This window comes from Bemisia tabaci, chromosome 2, assembly GCF_918797505.1.
Source record: "Bemisia tabaci chromosome 2, PGI_BMITA_v3".
Lineage (NCBI taxonomy): Eukaryota > Metazoa > Arthropoda > Insecta > Hemiptera > Aleyrodidae > Bemisia > Bemisia tabaci.
The window spans coordinates 77,349,696-77,369,559 of record NC_092794.1 but is presented as its reverse complement, the minus strand read 5'-3'; the positions used below and the strand labels follow the sequence as shown (position 1 = coordinate 77,369,559).

The 19,864-nt window shown below is 40.3% G+C and overlaps 1 protein-coding gene across 1 annotated transcript in view; it reads right to left on the bottom strand.

The window, feature by feature from the left end:
• Nucleotides 1-1,005: 1,005 nt before the first annotated feature.
• The window catches only part of LOC140223885 (rhophilin-2-like), a gene marked incomplete at both ends in the record, with an annotated part of 33,731 nt that continues 14,872 nt past the window's right edge, over nucleotides 1,006-19,864 (bottom strand). Inside the window, 2 exon segments of the mRNA XM_072296345.1 lie at nucleotides 1,006-1,083; nucleotides 11,761-11,836. Of these exon segments, the coding sequence (XP_072152446.1) occupies nucleotides 1,006-1,083; nucleotides 11,761-11,836 (154 nt within the window).

Genomic DNA, 19,864 nt, shown 5'->3' with positions numbered 1-19,864 from the left:
TTCCCGCGAGAATATCATTACTTATGAAAAAACACGCCCATAAACATAGTTTAGATCAAGAACATCATTTGAAAACACTCATTGACTTACCATTGTTCCTGTCATTCCACGACTGGAAGCACTCATAGGGTTCATCCCAGCATAATGTTGGACCAGAATAAATGAGGCATTTAAAGTAAATATTTACAACACTGATGGGTGTGCTCGAACTGTTATTATGACTCTACTTGCAAGGTCCTTTCTCTTTTTGATTAGAAGTCTCTTATCTTGTTGTCATCAGATCTCCTTTTAAGGACTTAAGGCCCTAATTGATGACGCAACATACAGCCACATCATTCTTCTTTTGTTATGACTATTAGACTTTTACAGCAGATTTTTCATTGATATTTTTCAAGAATTATTCCATTGTCACCATGTATTCCTTTTGTTTGTAGTCTGATTTGTTTATATATACTTATACCCAAATTTTTCTTGGTGTCTGCCACTTTTTGGTTTATTGTTCAATTTTTTTTATCTGGATATGTCCTGTCTTTCCTTGCCATACACCCATTTACCACAAATTATCCTCGCGTGTTTTATTCTTCTCTCTTCTTTCTTTTTAAAAGAAAGTGGTAGTTACGTCCAATTAATGATTGAGCTGCAAAGTTTATGCTAATTTTTCAGAAAAATGGAATATAAAGATTAGGACCTCATCAGAAGCGATGGGTGCATGAGTGCTGAAACACCCCGTTGTCATTCACCGATATCTGTTGCTTTCGTCTGGCTCTAATATCTGGCACTGTGATATGCTGCTGTTTTCAGTTGGAAAAGCATGCCAGGGTGAGGAAATTTGCTAACCCCTTCCCCAACTTAAAGAGACTTAGTTACCTGAAGGTAATATGAAAGATAAAAGATGAAGAAAAAAAATTGAGAACTTGGTAGGGAAATCCAAAAGTAATTCATTATAATACTTTTTGAGTGGGCACATTAAATAGGAAATTCTGAAGAAAAGAATAAAGAGCATACTTGTCGCATTTCCATAAATTCAACGATGACTGCCTCATAGTTAGTTCCATCTTCACTGTAATGCTCCAGAATGAAGTCCTTAGAAAAACAAATAATTTAAAAATGGCATTGTTAAAATAACGGTCAATCAAACTAGGAATCATGTGAATTTATCAAGTTACTAGGGAGCTACACCCTTGATTGCTCTGTGGTTCAGCCTCCCCCCCCCCCCTCATTGTTGCTTTGCATCTTGTATGTACAACTTTTCAATAGCATTAACGTTCTGAAGTGTTCTTATCATGCTTGTAAAATAAATAGAAAACAAATGAATTAACAAGTAGCAAAAGCTACCTGCTGAGGGGGCGCTGCCCCCCCCCCCCAGACTCCCCCTTTCAAATTATATATGTGAGACTTTGAGTATCATAGAAGTCGTGCGGCAACATGCCGAATGAAATGCCACAATTAAAATTATTGGATCAGATGATGAGCTGATAAAAGCCTTACCTAGTAATTTGGGAACATTTCTGACACAGTTTGGTTGCTTTGGTTGCTTGATTTGCGAAATACAAATCGTTTTCACTTCCTATGTAGTTAAATTTGATTTTGACTGACTTAGTTTCTGATGGATTCAAACTCATAATACAGGGTGTTTGAAAAGTCTCCTCCCCCCCCCCCTCTAACTTTTGGCCTAATTGAGGTAGAGATTTGAAACTTGGAGGGTGTTCCTAGATCAAAGGGAGCTACTTTTTGACCCCCCGAAAAATTTTGGGGGGACCCCCCCCTTGGGGGGGTTACGGACCCTAACTTTTTTTTTTCAAATGGAAAGACCCCCTTTGTGATACCTCGTTCGAAAGAGCATAAAAAGAGAAAAATTTTCGCGCAAACCCGAAGTCAATATCTCAAACCGTTTCAAAATGGCCGAAACTTGGCACCTCTGCTATTTGCACATGGATTTGCTTGAAACTCGGTATCTGGAGGTATTTTGACACGGGAAAAACGAATTTGACGTTAGATTTTTAAAAAAAAACCCTAATTTTTCATAATGGCCGCTGGTTTAGGCTCAAAGTGGCCGAAAATTTGACAAACTCGATTTCTTGCCAATGGATTCACCTGAAATTCGGTATCCGGGGGTATTTTGACCCGAGAACGAATTCGACGTTAGATTTCTAAAAAAAAACCCTAATTTTTCAAAATGGCCGCCGATTAAAATTCAAAATGGTCAACAATTGGCAACCTCGACTTTTTGCCGATGGATTCGCCTGAAACTCGGCGTTTGGGTGTTTCTGGGTAGGAGGAAAACGATGAGCTGAGTTTAAGGCAAATCCATCGGCAAAAAGTCAAGGTTGCCAATTGTTGACCATTTTCAACTTTAATCGGCGGCCATTTTGAAAAATTAGGGTTTTTTTAGAAATCTAACGTCGAATTCGTTTTTTTTCGGGTCCAAATACCCCCAGATACCGAATTTCAGGTGAATCCATTGGCAAAGAATCGAGTTTGTCAAATTTTCGGCCACTTTGAGCCTAAACCGGCGGCCATTTTGAAAAATTAGGGTTTTTTTTTTAAAAATCTAACGTCAAATTCGTTTTTTTCGTGCCAAAATACCCCCAGATACCGAGTTTCAAGCAAATCCATGTGCAAATAGCAGAGGTGCCAATTTTCGGCCATTTTGAACTTTGACTGGCCGCCATTTTGAAACGGTTTGAGATATTGACTTCGGGTTTGCGCGAAAATTTTTCTTTTTTTATGCTCTTTCGAACGAGGTATCACAAAGGGGGTCTTCCCGTTTGAAAAAAAAAGTTAGGGTCCGTAACCCCCCAAAGGGAGGGTCCCCCCAAAATTTGGGGGGGGGGGTCAAAAAGTAGCTCTCTTTGATCTAGGAACACCCTCCAAGTTTCAAATCTCTACCTCAATTAGGTCAAAAGTGAGAGGGGGGGGGGGAGGGGACTTTTCGAACACCCTATATACATTTAGGTTCCAGGGAAAGAAAAATGCAGATGAGCTACACTTCACATGAATATAGATTGATTAAAAATAAATAATCCGAAGAAGTGATGGAATAAATGATAATTGTTTACTACAGTAAATACTATACCTAGGATTCCTAGAAATTTTAAATAAAATCCCACCCATCACTAAAATAACCCATAATGTATATACTCGTGGTGCCTGCTCTCGGCTCGATTTCGCCGAATGGAATTCTTTATTATCGCGGTTGTCCTTGTTGCGTGCGGGAGGGAATGAAGGCGCGCTCGCAGTAGCAAGAAGCAGACGCGCCAGGTTGCTTGCGACGCGTGAATGTAGCTTAACCTCCACAGATTAACAAACCGTCGAGCAGCCACGCGAAAAGTCCTATACCTACATAGAGAAAAAAAAGGAGGTATTTGCATCTTGAGGTTTGTTTACCCTGTGACAGGTCTGTACCAGGTCTGTGTAGGTGTGGAGGTTGTGTAGGTCTGTACAACCTGGCCAGCGAAATCCGAAATTTGAAGTATGAAAAATTGACCATAATTTCCGATTTTCCGAGGTGTAAAATACACAACTCAGCAGAAGAAAGAAAGAAAAATCGATTTGATATTTCTAGAGATAAATGTATCGAAACGGACGGTATATTAACGTTGAAATATCGATACGAGTTTTTGGTCTAAAAAATCGATATTCTGGTGGCGCGGAGCGTCTTCGAGGGGTTGGGCCGCGTAGCGGCCAGTCGCCAGACGATAGAATAATCGCACCCGAAGCCCGAATCCAAATTGAGCCTCATTCGAGCGGGTCTCAAAGCGGGGCCCAAGGCTGCAATCGCGGCCGAGCGGGCCTCACCGCGGCCCCGCTAGGCTAGCGGCCACCGACCCTCGGAAAAGTCATAAAAACGAATGACTCAACTCAAGTTCACACGTGCAGGGCTCGAAGCATTGCAGCCAAATTGGGCTGTTTATAATTCAGGGATAGTGTCCTAGCATAAGTTTATCATGGGTGGCGGTAGCCACCTCCGGACAAAGTCTAAACTCGACAACACTGGAAAGCCTCCAAACGAAAAAAGGTGGCAGCCAACCATAGACACACGTAACTCCCTTATTCTGAATTTAAAAAACAATTAAATAAGAGGAAGGATTTCAACCCTGAAAAATGTCCTTCTCTCTCCGGGACGCATATTCCCAAACCCCGCGTGGATTTTGAAAAATCTAGCCTGTCCTCAAAATCGTTAGCCGCTGCCTTCTGAGCCCTGCCGCGGTCGGCATGGGCCTCTTCAGCAAGTGGCCTTGGGCACTGCGGCCATCCTCTCTCCTTTCTCCTTTCTCCCGTCTCGCGTCTCGCCGCGCCGTCTGATTGTCTCTTCAACCCTTCGGAATGAATGGGGGTGACCTCGCGGTCCACTCTTTTTGTTTTCCGGAAAATATCTTCTTCCTCCTCAAAACAAGCCCTTCGCAGAGTTGTCACATGTTGAGTGCATTTTGAAATGCACCATTGACTTGTTCATGAAAAACCGTGATTATTCGATCCACTTGGGACGATTTTTTCAGGTCAGAGTCAAGTCATACCCTGTCTCTTCCGAGATGGATTTCAAATACCAAACATCGATGATATTGATGCAGGCGGCATGTTGCCTCCTAATTTTTCAGTGTCCCAGGGATGTTCGTGCCGAACAGCACGTGTTGTTACTCGGGATATTTGTCCAACCGATATGGACAACGGAAACGGGGAAAATTCGCTTCACGAGGTGCTCGCGGAAGTTTTCGGGGAAAGCCATTTTGAAATTGTCGAAAGTTGTGTCTTGGGGTTTTAATAGCTCTCCTATTGATTCGGGTGAGACACCAAGTGCATATTCATCCTCGCAAATGCAGAGACTTTTTTTTATAACTTTTCTTCACCACCAGGTTTACTGTTTATCCTTTCAAGCAAGGTGATAGGTTCTGCGCAGAACTATATAAGTAAAAGGAAGGAAATAATTGAAAAAAGAAAAAAAAAATTACTTGAATTTTTCGTCAAGAATACTGCTCTTGTATCAAGAATAAGGTCACTGGAATAAGGCCGAATCCTGCTTGATATGAGCGGCAGCGGCTTTTTTCTCAAAGTAGGTACCCATTTTGCAGCTTAAGCCAAGAGAAATCTCCTCCTAGCGGCAAATTCAAGAATATTAATTCTTACGTAATCATTTTTTTCCAGTACAAAAGCTCCGCAAATTCCACTAATCAAAGAGGCTTGTGAGATGCATATGCATTGCGCTGCTCTAAAAATGTTCCGAGAGTTTTCCATCAAAAATGTTTTTTACAAAGAACAAAACGGTAGGCATAGCCAATAGACAAGTTTATTGATCATGCGATCAACGAAGGTGACGTCATGACTCTGCATTGCGAAATTTTCTGCATTAAAATATATTTCCACTGCACGTAATTTAGGCATTTTTCGGTGAAAGGGCGTATGAGAAGTCCATTGCTGCTAAGATTGTGCAACGTAGTTCTCTATCCGACTGTTTTGCTGTTTATTTTTCGTTGAATCTGCTCAGAGTTTTTCCTGACGATTTAAAGGACATAAATCGACTGTGAATGAATTTCATTTGCCGCGAACGGTAAGAAAACTGCGCAATCGCAACAGCATGGCAAGCTCCATTCGCCCTTTTACCGAAAAAGTCCTCAAATTCTGCTGTTTCAAAAGATTCAACTGAATAAATAAATATTACATCGATTAATTCGTGGCCAAAACTGCAGAGAAGAAATCAGAGGAAGGGCATGAAGGTTGGACGGAGATGAGAGACTACCTGAGCCGAGCCAGTGCGCATGAGTCTCGGACCCGCACAAGGGGCTTCGGTTGGGGTCTAAACTGGATTTCAAAATCCACGCGGGGTTTGGGAATATGCCTCCGGGACCACGGGCAGCATGTGACCCTGGGATCTTTGTCAGTTTTGGTGAGCACAGTTACAGAGATGGACCATTTTTTTTTAGGGAGCGAACAAATCAAAATTTTGAGCCTTAAGTTGGTCGCAACCATATCCGGAAGGCGTTACAGTGACATTTTTGTGCAATATGCTTCTGTGGAAAGTGCAATACTTAATGAATACTTTTGACAAATCGTGTTTTTTCCGGTTTGCGCTTCAAACGTGATTTATTTGTGGAGTGTCATACGTTCCTTTTTGAATTGAAAAACTCGTCAGATGCATTAGGTAATGGAGTACGGCATCTCTCATTTCTTAACGTAGGGGGCGGCAAATTTTGCATTTTTTTAAAATGTAGGTTAAAAAAAAATCGGATTCAGAAAACAAAAATTACAAACGAGAAAGCGTCTTTCGGTGACACAAGAGACAGAACCTTTAATTAGTCGAGTTAAGAGAGAAACTAAACACGCAATTTGGCATGGAGCGGTGCAGCAATGATGATGAGGACTTGAGATAAAAAGGAGAAGCTCTCAGCGCGGCGCACGGTGAATCGAGTCAATGAGAGAGGTCGGAAAAAATTTGGGAACTTAAAACGCTCATAACTCCGTTTATACAAGAACCTAATGTTCTGCAAGCTGTTCCACTGGTTTTCTCGTGATATTTTCTTCCAGTATCACCCCTTGAACTTTAAAATGTGACGAAATAAACATCAACATTTGCAGTTTTTGTCAAAAATTTCATATCCGACCCCTCTAATTGACTCAATCCACTGTGCGGCGGTCGGCGTGAAACGCATAGCGCCTACAAGACTGTAGGAATACTTCACGCATTGCGCCAAACACAGTGCGGTCAGCGCGGCGCGCCGGCGGAAGTTAAAATTATTAAACCACATTTATGTTTGTTCTTGCATAATTTTTACCTTCATTTCTTACAAATGGAAGGCCTTGTTCACACATATGTAGATAGGTTTACAGAACTTAACTTTCGCGCAAAGTTCCGTGCGAACTTTTGCTAGTAGTGAGGGGCATAGTGTCCTTTCTTTTAATTTTTCTTGTTTTGCCGGTTGAAAATGCGGGTGTGATCCCTGCGAAACGTCCCGGGTTTCTTATTATATTTTATGTGTTTCTTTTTATTATTTGCGGCCTTAGTCCCGTTTTAAGTTGTTTCTCTGTTACTGTTTCGGGCCGATTAAGTTGTTTTTTATTGATGTTTCGAAACGAATGAGAAGGGGGCGGCAAAATACAGGTGGCCCATAGGCAGCAAGTAGGTAAATCCGGCCCTGTTTTTTAAATGAATTTTGAGTCAAATTTACGTGAGCAATTGATTTACCAAGATTATTTTTCTTAATTAAAATTAACTTTCTTTTTAATACAAATTTTACGTAAATACATTTGTTCGTAATTTCCAATACTTTTTATGAAATTTTTATGTTAATTTAATTGTTATGTAAAATTGACTTCCTTTTCCGACTTTTTTCTTTTTTTGCGTTTTTCTGTGACTTTTAACAATTTTAGGCTTTCTTTCCTTACTCTAGTAAGGATCTAGTCGTCAGAATCTATCCTGAGCGACAACTTACGTTCATGGAAAATAAAGCTTTAAATGTTCCTGACCATTTTTTACCATCCAAACTTACTAGAACACATTGTATAGGTATATGAAAAATTTGAAGAGCATCGCTGTCAAAAGCTAAATTCTCCTTCAATTTAGCTCTTTTTGTATGGTCTATGGGTAAGGACAAAACTAACTGTTTTTGCTAAACGCTTACTGTTTTTTATTCATAAAATTTGAAAGTCTCAATGAAAGCAAAGCTATGTCCAATCACAGCTAGGTATTTTTATTTTGAGACTGCACATCCCAACTTCTCCCACTTTTTCAGCCGAATTATTTTTTTTTTTTGGCTAGATTTTGGTTGGTGCAGTAATGCTGATGGTTATTTTTAGAAGACTATGATGGTGAAACCTAAAGTTTCCAATGATATTTTATCAGCATAGTAAACTCAACCACGACTTCCATTATAAAGAATTCCATTTAGCGAAATCAAGCTAAAAGGCACAAGTAAGGGTTCATGAAAGTTGAAGTCATAGCTCAACATTTTAGGGTAGGTTCAAGTAACTTTTAACGTGTTTTAGACTTTTTTTCTTACCGTAGACCCTGAAAAACCACTTAAATTCAAGGAAAATAAAGCCTTAAATGTTCATACCCATTTTTAAATGTCAGAACTCACTAGACCACATTATATTCATGATAAATTTGAAGAACATCGCTGTGAAAAGTTGAGTTTTCCGTAGATTTAGCACTTTCCGTATGGTCTTTAAGGTAACGACAAAAAGTGCTAAATCGAGGGAGAACTCAACTTTTGACAGCGATATTCTTTAAATTCATCATGAATATAATGTGGTCTAGTGAGTTCTGACGGTTAAAAAATGGTTATGAACATTGAAAACTTTTAGTTCGATGAATTGAAGTTGTCGCTTAGGGTCCATTAGCGCTAAGGAAAAAAATTCTAAAACTTGTTTGAACCAGCCCTATAATATTCTCCCACAGGATTCACTTTCAGACAGTAATAATTAATCAACATAAACATCAACCATTACTGATAAATCATCAAAGATCCTATCGGGCGAAATTTAGCCAAAAAGCACCAGTTTGGAGTCTTGACATTTTGGCCGCCGTTGGTTGCTTATTTACGCTATTAAACTGTGACTCGATGATAAAGAATGCCATAGGGCGACATTGAGCCGAAAGGCACCTGTGTGGGTTCTTTACATTATGGTCACAGTTGATTGCTAAACGCTACCAAACCATGGCTAAATGATCAGAAATTCCATTTGGCTGACACATGTTAACACTCTTTGAACATCTGAGGTATGAGTTCTGGAAATTTTGGCTATACTTGGTTGCTAAACGCTACTTAACAGTAAATGTTCAACAGTGACTTGATGATAAAGAATGCCATAGGGCGACAATGAGCCGAAAGGCACCTGTGTGGGTTCTTTACATTATGGTCAAAGTTGATTGCTAAACGCTACCAAACCATGGCTAAATGATCAGAAATTCCATTTGGCCGACACATGTTAACACTCTTTGAACATCTGAGGTATGAGTTCTGGAAATTTTGGCTATACTTGGTTGCTAAACGCTACTTAACAGTAAATGTTCAACGGTGACTTGATGATAAAGAATGCCATATGGCGACATTGAGCCGAAAGGCACCAGTGTGGGTTCTTTACATTTTGGTCACAGTTGATTGCTAAACGCTACCAAACCATGGCTAAATGATCAGAAATTCCATTTGGCATAATGGAGATGTTGCATGTGTGAGGAATTTGCGATTTGACTGTTGAATCTTGTGTAAAAGGTCGCGAGAAACACGATGGTGCCACTGGTTTTCTCTGAAATCATCTCCCAAGCTCAAAAAAAAGCACTCAAGTTGAGGCCAAAATGGAGGGAATATCCCACCCTACCCTGAGAGTCCAAGTCTAGATCAAGACCAACTCTCCATGCAAAGATAGGGAGCTAATACATTGACAGGGCTGCCAATTTATCTGGGGACTCCAAAACTGAAAACACGGCAACCCTGCTAATGTATTTGCCCCCTATCTTTGCATGGAGAGTTTGTCTTCATGTAGACGTGGACTCTCAGGGTAGGGTGGGATATCCCCTCCATTTTGGCCTCAACTTGAGAGCTTTTTTTGAGCTTGGGAGATGATTTCAGAGAAAACCAGTGGCACCATCGTGTTCCTCGCGAACTTTTATACAAGAATCAACAGTCAAATTGCGAATTCCTCGCACATGCAACATCTCCATTGGGCCAAAATGCACCGATATCAATACTTCATATGTTACTTGGTTCCTCGAAAATTCTCCTCTTGGACTTAGCCTAAAAGTGTGAACATTTTTTAGCCTCCGGCGAAACCTAGAGTCTATACGGCTTCGCCGCACGACTAAAAAGTGGTAACAAAAAATAAAGCAAATTTACAAAGTGTAGTAAGAAAATCTATGGTAAAAGGTTAAATCTGAAATATTACGTAAGTAACTTACTCCTAAACACCAGAGCCAAAAAGTACCTAACTCCATTTTCAAGGTCGATAGACGTAGGTCAGTCCATTAAGAAAGTTGAGTGTGATAATCTCTACAAATCGGGGGTGAGGGCTGTCTCCTTTGTCAACAGATTCCCCCGATTTGCTTATCCCATTACATATGCTGTTCCCCCGATCCAGTTACATTGGTCTTATGCAGATCGGGGAGGGGCTATGCACCGGGGCAGCGCAAAGCAGGGAAACGTTTGGTGAGCAGCGAAACAGCAAATAGCGGGAATCCGTCGCCAGATCGGGAAATTCGGAAGAATATCTTGCTAACGGACTGACCTAGGTCTATCGACCATGCTCCATTTCAGTCTTTTCGAGATAACAGGAGAGAACTGAGCGTCGGTCCCATTGATTCCAATGTAAATAGCAATTTTTGAAACTCCGTAGCTCATTACCGGCGTAAGATAGGGCTATCAAATTTTCAGCACACCCGGTACCGGTAATGGAGATTTCGAAAACGCCTCTAACTCAATTTTTCAAAAAATGTGAGTTAGGTACCTGACCTGATGTTGGCTTTAGGCCACTGATATACCAAACAATAAATGAATAAATAAATGGTGGTTTGGGGGTAGGAGGAACGAAGGAGTAAAACTCGGGAAAAACCACATAAAATCAGGAAGGCCCTTGAAGCCTGCGATTATATCCCTATCGTAATAGCTAAAAAGAATATTAAAAAAATTTATAAAAATAGCCTTAAAAATGTCAACAATACACCGCTTGTAATGACACTTGTCATGTTAATTGTAGTGATGACAATCTAAACGCGCCATCTCTTGATGACACTTTTAAGGTCGGTAAGGTTGTGCCCCTCCCTTATGTGCCTTTCCTGTCCGAAAATCTGGCTGGTTTTTTGAAGTATTTTAGTTATAAAGTTGGCCATTGCAGGTATAATACTCTTGAGTTTCTGATGTCAAAACTCAAGTCGGACACACCTAGGCTGCAATTTGGGGGTGTGGTATATCAGATTCCGTGTGCTAATTGTGATATTTCTTACATCGGCCAAACTATACAACCTTTGGCTAAACGTTTCAACAGACACAAGTACAATAGGAAGGATGTGACGCATTTACACAACCATGAGAATCAGTTGCAATGTAAGTTTGACTTCAAAAACGTAAAGATTTTGTACTATGAGAAGAAATATTATCTGTGGTTAATTAGGGAAATGGTAGAAATCCTGAGAAATCAAGGTTCTGTTTGCAATTCCCGCTCCATTGTGAATCACCTAAGTTCAGTCTACTTCAACCTGTTTCGCGGGCCGTGAACTACTGCCACCTGGCGGATGCCAATAGTAATTACTTGCCATGCTCATCGATGCTTGGTTTCTCGCATTTTTCAAGGTTTGTTGCATTTACGGATCTTAATGTTTACTCCTGTTATCATTGCAGTCTTTCATACCATCACTATGTAACACCGCGTGCTGATTTCCTTAGATTACAATTTATTTTGTTTACTTTTTGTACTTTTTTTTTAGCGGTTGATAATGGTGTTGTGAGACACTAAAATGTCCCGGACAATTATATGTATTTTAGCCTAGTTTCTGCTGTTTCCTTGTTTTTGTTCTCCTGTACTTATATTTTCACTGTACAGTTGCTGTTTAGACTTTCAATTTTAAAATAAAGCACGGAAATTTGGCAGGCAAACAAAATAGCCGATTAACATTTGTCTTGAAAAGACCTTTATCTTACTGTGGCTATTGACTTTTTCATTGTCTATAATGCCTAAAAAAGAAATATAAGCATATAATCCATTATACAGTTGTATCAACATCAGCTATTCCAAATATGAAAACTTTATGGACATGAAGAGGATTGAATAACTTACTTTGAAGGGTTCTCGAAAGTCAATTTCTTTTGTTTCCTTTAGTCCAAGTGGTACCATCGGCATCATTGGCTCCGGGCTAGAGGGAAAAAGAAACTATGTCTCATTAGCAACAAAAAAAGAAGGAAAAAAGAAGGCGGAAATTAGAGATCTAAAACTTTGGTTCAAGACGCTCAAATGAAGGATAAAATTAAAATGAACTGAGGTCAGGCGGTGAATGATGAGGGGAGCTATATTTGGCACTTGACACACGGTGTACAAAAGAAAAAGTCGTCGCATTAAGTTTTATTATTTATACGATACTTAAATCTTTGACTTGCTTACCAAAATCTTTCACTTGAGTAGATCTTTTTGATGTTGTATAGGTCTACTTGACACTCAGTGCCACTTACGTGGTATTGATGGTTTTTGCTGGCATTTGCTGCTACACGAAATAGTGTTGGAAAAATACAAAATTTTAGGATGATGCATCATTTTGAATTGAGGAGGCGACCTATCATAACGACTTGGGTTGGGTAGATGTCCTGGGGAGGGGGGGGCCTTCCCTCCCCTTTGAGGGGCATGGAAGACGCCCCTTACATGACAAATGTGTGCTTGGTTATTCTAGGAACTAACAGAAATATGATGATACGAACCTCAACTCCATTAATAGCGAGAAATAGCAACAAAACAGACATTTGCGGGGCAAGTTAAGATATTTAGACATTTCTGCCCAGCCCACCCTTCTCATTTTGGGATTCCCGCGGATAATAGGCTATCACTCTAAAATCTCCTGGGAAGCAATTGGGAGCCGTCCACAAATTACGTAAGGTACTTTTTCCGATTTTTAGACCCCCTTTCCCCCTGAATAATTACGTAAGGCTGTACAATTATTAACGTACTATTAATGGACTACTAGACAAGGTGCGAATTTAAACAATCTAATACATGTCTCTTAACAAGAATTTCACGTAGAACACGATTCACACAACGAAAATTACTGAAACCAACTCCTAACGAAGATATTAACGTTTTTTTCACATTGGTTACGAGGAATTTGAACTGCCCGCTCACAAGAAACTCAAAGCTCTACGTGAGTCAAATCGCGCACTACAACGGTTTCAGCAAGCTTCTCAACCGAGCAATGTTCATTTCCCGCCATGTGTTTTTCAAACGATAAGCAATTTGCTATAGCTGAGCCAAAGCGTCAAGATTGAGGTTGCCAGATTTTTATATCGCAGAGACTGTCATGATAACGTTTAGCGCGCGATGTGAATCACGTAGAGCATTGAGTTTTCATGAGCGGGTGGTTTGAATTCACGCATCAGGAATCATTAAATATCTTCGTAAGGAGATGATTTCCGTAATTTTCGTTGTGCGTATCGTATTTTACGTGAAATTTTGGTTATGAAACATGCATCAGAATGCTGAAATTCGTGCCTTGTCTAGTGGTCCATTATTAGCAATTTACGTAAAAACAAACACATTTTTGGGGCAGTGGCGGCACGAGATTTTCTTGGGAAACCAGAAATTCAGATTCTACGCCCCAAGGAAAAACAAGAAAAAAAAAAGTGTTATGGGCTATTTTTACATCCTACTGTTGGGATCCGGCGAATTTTAAATAGATATTTTATTACCATAAATGGTCAAGAGCTATTTATGTGGCATTTAAAATCTCTGAGATATAAACGGCGTATTTGACTTGTTTGCTGGTGTACGTTTTAGATGGCTCAACAGTGGCGTGGCGTGAATTGCGATGTATCGATTCATATGCCATTTAAGTCTATGGTAAAGAATCGATTATTACGGTGTTCGCTGCGAACACCCTGTTTATCGATCCTTTTTCATAGGTTTAAATGGCATAACAATCGATACATCGCAATTCACGCCACGCCACTGTGGCTCAAATATAGATGATGATCTGCAAAAGGTCCATGGTATTGTTACATGGAAATCCCGGTCTTTTTTAGATCTAATACTCGTTTAATTTGATTGCATTTTGCAAAAAGGAACCACTAGCATTGCAATGTTGCTAAGCTTGTGCAACATCTTTTGTCTTGGAGGAAAAACCCGATTATCCCTTAATAGTTTCTACTTTCCTCGCTAAAAACTGTAAATTTAAGACAAAAATTACCATCTAGATTTCATAGTATTTCACAATTTCCGCCATTTTATTGCAAAGGATGAAGTTGCACAATCTTAGCATCATTGCAATGCTAGTGGTTCCTTTTTGCAAAATGCAATCCAATTTCCCTTCATCGTCGCGGTAATATACATAGTCGTCATCAGGATTAATGCACCTACCCGCGCGCGGGTGCACGCAATGCGGCCGGGCTTCACTGATATTAAGCCGGGTGCGTGCATTTCCTGGTTTTCTTACCACAATAATTGATTTTGTGAGCCGTAGAATTATCAGATCATCTCCATATTCGGATGGGTAGCACTCCTTGGGCGAAGTATTTGTTTGCGATATGGGGAGCAAAAACAACCTAAACGCAAATGAGCTGTTGTTGCAGCCGCCTCCTCAATCGAAAATCCTTGACGCATGCACGAGCTCTGTTTCGTGAAACAGTTCACTTTAAACTCGCATTTTTCACATATTTCATTCGTTTCAAGTCATACCCCATACTGAATTCGAGTCAACTCGATGGCAGTTAGGCAACGCAAGGAATACCTAACCGATAAACGAAAGAGAACACAGAATCATCGAGAAGCGAAAGCCGTTAGGAACGCTCGCTTGCCGCTTGCCACATGTATGCTGCGATATTACTTGGCCAAGGCACATCGCGACGAGCGACGACAGTAGAGACGCCGCACATTGGTTCCATGACTCGATTTAGGTGGCAATACTCTTTCCAGCCACAGTGGAAACGAAAGGTAGATTTCGACTGATTTTTTCTATAAAAAAATTGCGCCTAATGAGCCTGACAGGTCGGAAAATCGTCCCCCTGCTTGAACTTAACCTGCTTGAACTTGAGATTTTCTGGATAAGGGGTGGTTTTAGAGGGTAGGTGAATATAGGTTGCTTTAAAGGCCACGACGAGACGAGTTTTTTGACGCATCACCGACTAAGATCGGACGAGTTTGAAAAATCATCCCCTTTTGGATTTGAGATTTTCCGGCTAAGGGGTGGGCCGATTTTCACGAAAAAGGAAACTTGATGAAGACCTCATAATAGTGAGGAACCATGCTTAGTTCCGCTTTGATCGGATTGATAGTTCCGAAAAAAAAAACGGTCGCAAAGTTTCGTTATATATATATACTAGCTGCTCCGGGCGCCCTACGGGCGCCCTCCACAGCTAGCAATGGTGGTGCAGTAGCTTATTTGGAATCGGAGCGATTAGTTGAATCTATTTAATAATGATGATGATTCTGCGGCAGGAGATCAAGGAATTTAACTGCCTCTCTGCGTTACAGGGTGGAGACTGCCATTCTACCGAAAAATGTTATAAAAAGCTCGCATTATTAGTTTTTCTTTTTTTTTTTGTGTTATTTTTTAATTTTGTTTTATTTTTATTTTTTGATAATTTTCTAATGACTATGAGGCTTTTGGGATTTATAAAAGATCGAAGCACCTCTTTGTGCACGATGTTTTTTGTACGGTTGCCTTTGGGAAGAATTTGGACTTCAAAATTTTTGTACGATGTAGCTCGTGAGAGTGCAACATATAGTTGACCATGGCCAAAAACTGTTTGGGGTAAATAAATGCCGACTCGCTTCAGTGTTTGACCCTTAGCTTTGATGATGGTCATGCAGAACGCAATGCGAATTGGAAATTGTTGCCTCTTAAAAGAGAAAGGGAGAGAGGTGTCTGCAGGTGACAAATCAATTCTTGGCAGTGAAATTCTTTCACCGGCCTTCTCGCCGGAAATAACCTGCAAATCAAGACAATTTTCATAACGTTTCCAGACGATCAATCGGGTGCCATTCGATAAACCTTTAGAAACGTTGAGGTTTCTTAAAAGCATGACAAAAACCCCCTCCAAAAGTGTGAGTTTAAGCGGTGGTAAGCCACTAAGATTAAGACTGTCCAAGAATTCGAGGGGAAAATTGAGAGCCTCTCCCTCTTCCTCTACAATGAGCCTGTTAACACTGAAGTACGTTTTAGAGACACCTGAAAGAACTTCAACAACCTTGTCGTTAATTTCATTGCAATGCTTATTTTTAGGGGCCAGAATTGCGCAGTTATTGTGAAATCTACGTTCGAACATGAGGAAGCTATCTTTTTCATAAATTTCAGTAATAATATCAGTTTCAGTAATACTGCTTGTCGGTAAATCGATGAATTCCGGCATGGCCTTTTTTAGCAGAAAGGTAAACACCATCACCTATTTCGAGTTAAAATTTTGCAAACTCCGCTTCGTCTTGCAAAGTTCTCATATTTTGAGTAAGTTTTCTGATTTTGAAAAGAGGTCAAAGTGGTGAGAATTTGATTGCATTTTGCACCAATGTTTGGCGAGAAGCATGCGGAACAACGGGTAAAACCTGTCTAAAATCACCACCCTAGACGACAATTTTTCCTCGAAAAGGGATATCATTACCCATTCTCTAAGAAGTCAGTCGATGCATGCCAGAGCATGCGTGATAACCATGGGAGCTTCACCCCAAAAAATGATCGTTGTTTTCCGAATAGTCTCAGCCTCTCTTGAGCTAACCGTCAGACTCGACACAGAATTCTCATTCAGAACCGAAGGAATTTTGAATTTGCTATGAACCGGCCGACCGTTAGGTAGCAACGATGCGGCGATACCTGTCCAAGCAACGGAGATGACGTCTAAGTTTTCCTTTGTACAATACGCAGTGAGACATTCTTAAACGAAAGTTTTTCCCGATCCTCCTGGACCATCAATGATTATCGCATTACACGTGTAAGATGGATTTTGGATGAGACTAATTATTTCAGAAATAATTTGATGTTGCTCTGGGTTAGCGGCAGAAATCATGGAATCATAGTTTTAGGGGGAGGAGAGTCAGGCTCCGACCCTTGAAGATTCAGGTTAATTGGAAGCAATTCCGGAAGATCAAATGATGATATTGAAAATCCATGAAGTCTTAATGTGCTTTCAATAGCAAAAAGCCGATCAACGTAGTCGACCGACCAACAAAATAAAGAGAGAGGAAGAAACAAAGTATCAAGCAAATTTGAAACAAAGTTGGAAAGAGAAAAGAACAAATAAGAATGAAATGTCCATAACAATACATGTTGTTAGCAATACGTGTGCGCACCGCTGCAGTTAATAAGTCAGGGTCAGTCAAACCGCCAGGATGCCTATCAAGAAGTGATGAAGCGGAGTAGCCGAGATATTGCGACAGAATGTGGGTGGTGAGTGACGAAGGACAATGCGACCCAAACCTTCTTTGAGGTTGGTGGGAGGAAAGCTATACGAAAGAAAACGGAGATAGCCGAAAGAACGTGGTGGGAGGCGTGGCTGAGACCCTAGGGGGGGGGGGGGTATCTAGGGACGGGCAAGCAGGTAGCGGCCAGATGACCGCTCGAAACAGCTGAACTTTACTCGTCGATAAAAGTAAGAAAATTTGAGAAAATCGAAAAAACAATTACAGCCTGCAAATCTACAGATCAGAAGCTGCCATTTAAAAAAAACCCCATGCAAATCAGTCCGGTGGTTCTCTCAAAGTTAATGTCCCAAGATGCAGACTTTAGTCTGAATAAATAGGAGAAAATTTGAGCCCAGCTAAACTTCACTCGTCGATAAAAGTAAGACAATTTGAGAAAATCGAAAAAACGATCACAGCCTGCAAATCTACAGATCACAGGCTTTCATTTAAAACAAAAATCATGCAAATCGGTCTGGTGGTTCTCTCAAAGTTAACGTCCAAAGATTCGGACCTCCGTTTTAATGCATCGAAGAAAATTTGAGAAAATTATGGGAGAAAATTTGAGAAAATCGAAAAAACGATCACAGCCTGCAAATCTACAGCTCAGGGGCTTTCATTTAAAAAAAAGATCACGCAAATCGGTCCGGTGGTTCTCTCAAAGTTAATGCCCCAAGATTCGGAACTTTGCATTTTAATATATAGGATATATACACCCTCACACACACACACTATATTTTATGATACCTATTTTTCATGACCTACATTTTTCAACTCAGGGCTTCGGGATCGATGCTCTTTGAGAGCAAAAATTCCCGAAAATTACGAGGTCGTACCGTCTGCAATAGGTAGATATTTCTTCGAAATCTACCTAAAAATGAAGGTCAGAAAAGTCCGATTTTAGAATACAGATCGATAGTATATACACTAAAGAAGACGCCTGTAAGATATCTCCGCGATTGAAGCACTGATGAAGATGTGACAGGCATACGGAATGTGACGCGCGGGGTGTTAATGAGTATGATCTCATGGTTACAAGTGGCAATGTCGAGTTCAAGGTTTCATTTGCATTGCCCCGCTTCATCTATAAGTATTTGGGCACCTGATTCACAATATGAAAGGTCACATGAAGACGCTTCAAGCTGGAACTATTTTTCTTATCATATTTACATATTGATCTAGACTAGCGCTTAGATGCAGTCAAATTTTGACAAAATCGGAAAAGGAAACCCCAACAATGTAGGGACCTGAGTACTTCGCTCCTCGTAATTTTACTCGTCATAGCTATAGACTACCTCTTTGCCTCTGGGAAGCTCGGCAAAAAAAAGGAGATTGCACGCGATTTTTTTACACAAAAATAATCTACATGCACGCAAAATTTAATCAAGTGCACGGAATTTTGAGCACGGCATTTTTGGTTGACACAGCAGAATATGACTTTGAGCTGAAACACAAAAATATATCAAATGTACGGCTTGAAAAATGACGACCGAAAAAGTACCCAAACTGGTAAGAAGGAGCTACAGTGGGGTTTCCATGTACCAACAAGGAGACGCCGTTCACCGATCCAGCATATCTGGTCTCAAATCACTTTTTTACCAAGTCCTCAGCCCTGTTCAAAAGGTGGTCAATTCGACTGATATCTAATATAATTTCGGGTCATTTGTTGATAGTTCGGGGAACTATCATAACGTTTAAAGTTTATAACAAAAAGTTTATTAGAAGAAGCCGCCGTTCTTTGTTAAATTGCCACTAATCGTCCTAGAGACTCTAAGAGATCGTTAGGATGATTAAAGATCGACTGATTTTATTTTCATGTTAGGCAAGACAGCCGTAAATGCTATCTTCTGCATGCTTTCGTGATTGTGTTTTAGACACACAAGAAACACTTTTTCAGGTTAGAAATCGGCAGAAAAGGACGGCACTTGACTTGAAAGCACTGATTTCATTGACTCTCTGGAGGAATAATGTCACTTGCTGCTGTGTTGTCTGAAACTAAGTAACTTTTTGTGCATTTACGGCTCTCACATATGTCTCGTTTTCATAAAAATAAGATGTACTTTGCTGTTTTAGTTATTTCAGTGATTTCATCTATGAGACTTTCGACGAATTTTGAAGGAAGCTCGATTTTGAAAGTTTGACACTTACTGCTCTCATCGCTATTACGGCAGCATTGCAAGTAGCAATTTCGGACTAAAACATCTCCTGTTCGGTCACTTGAAGAAAACTGAGTGGAAAAAAATTACTCTGAACAGGAGGAAGAGGGGTTTTTTTTATTTATTTTTTTTGTTTATCATCATTTTTCATCTTCCTCTTAGAGTCACCGTAAAAGGCAACTTATGGTATACTATCGTAAGTTATGTAGTACAGATGCTATTAGTGCCGTACAATTAAACGCGCGGTTCAGTTATACGCGCCCCCCGATTTCCTGCCCCGATTTCCTGCCCCGATTTCCTGCCCCGATTCCCTCCCAGGACCGCTTTCCGATTCCCACCTTAACTTGATCATGTACGGCACTGTCGCAACAATTAATTAAGCAGCAAGACAAAAGAATCAAGATTCAAAATAAACTTATCATTTTCAGATACGCGAAACACCACACAATTTCTCGAGAAAGGATTAGAAGTTTACAGATACTAAAATAGAAGTAAAGAGTGCGACGCGTCAAAAAAAGGGGAAACTCCTATTAGAAGAAGAAACGTGGCGCATTTTTGTGAGAAGCCGTGAGAATGAAGTGAGACAAGACTTCATAGTTGTAGTTGTCGGGAAGTTCCGATACACTTTCTCCAGGAGC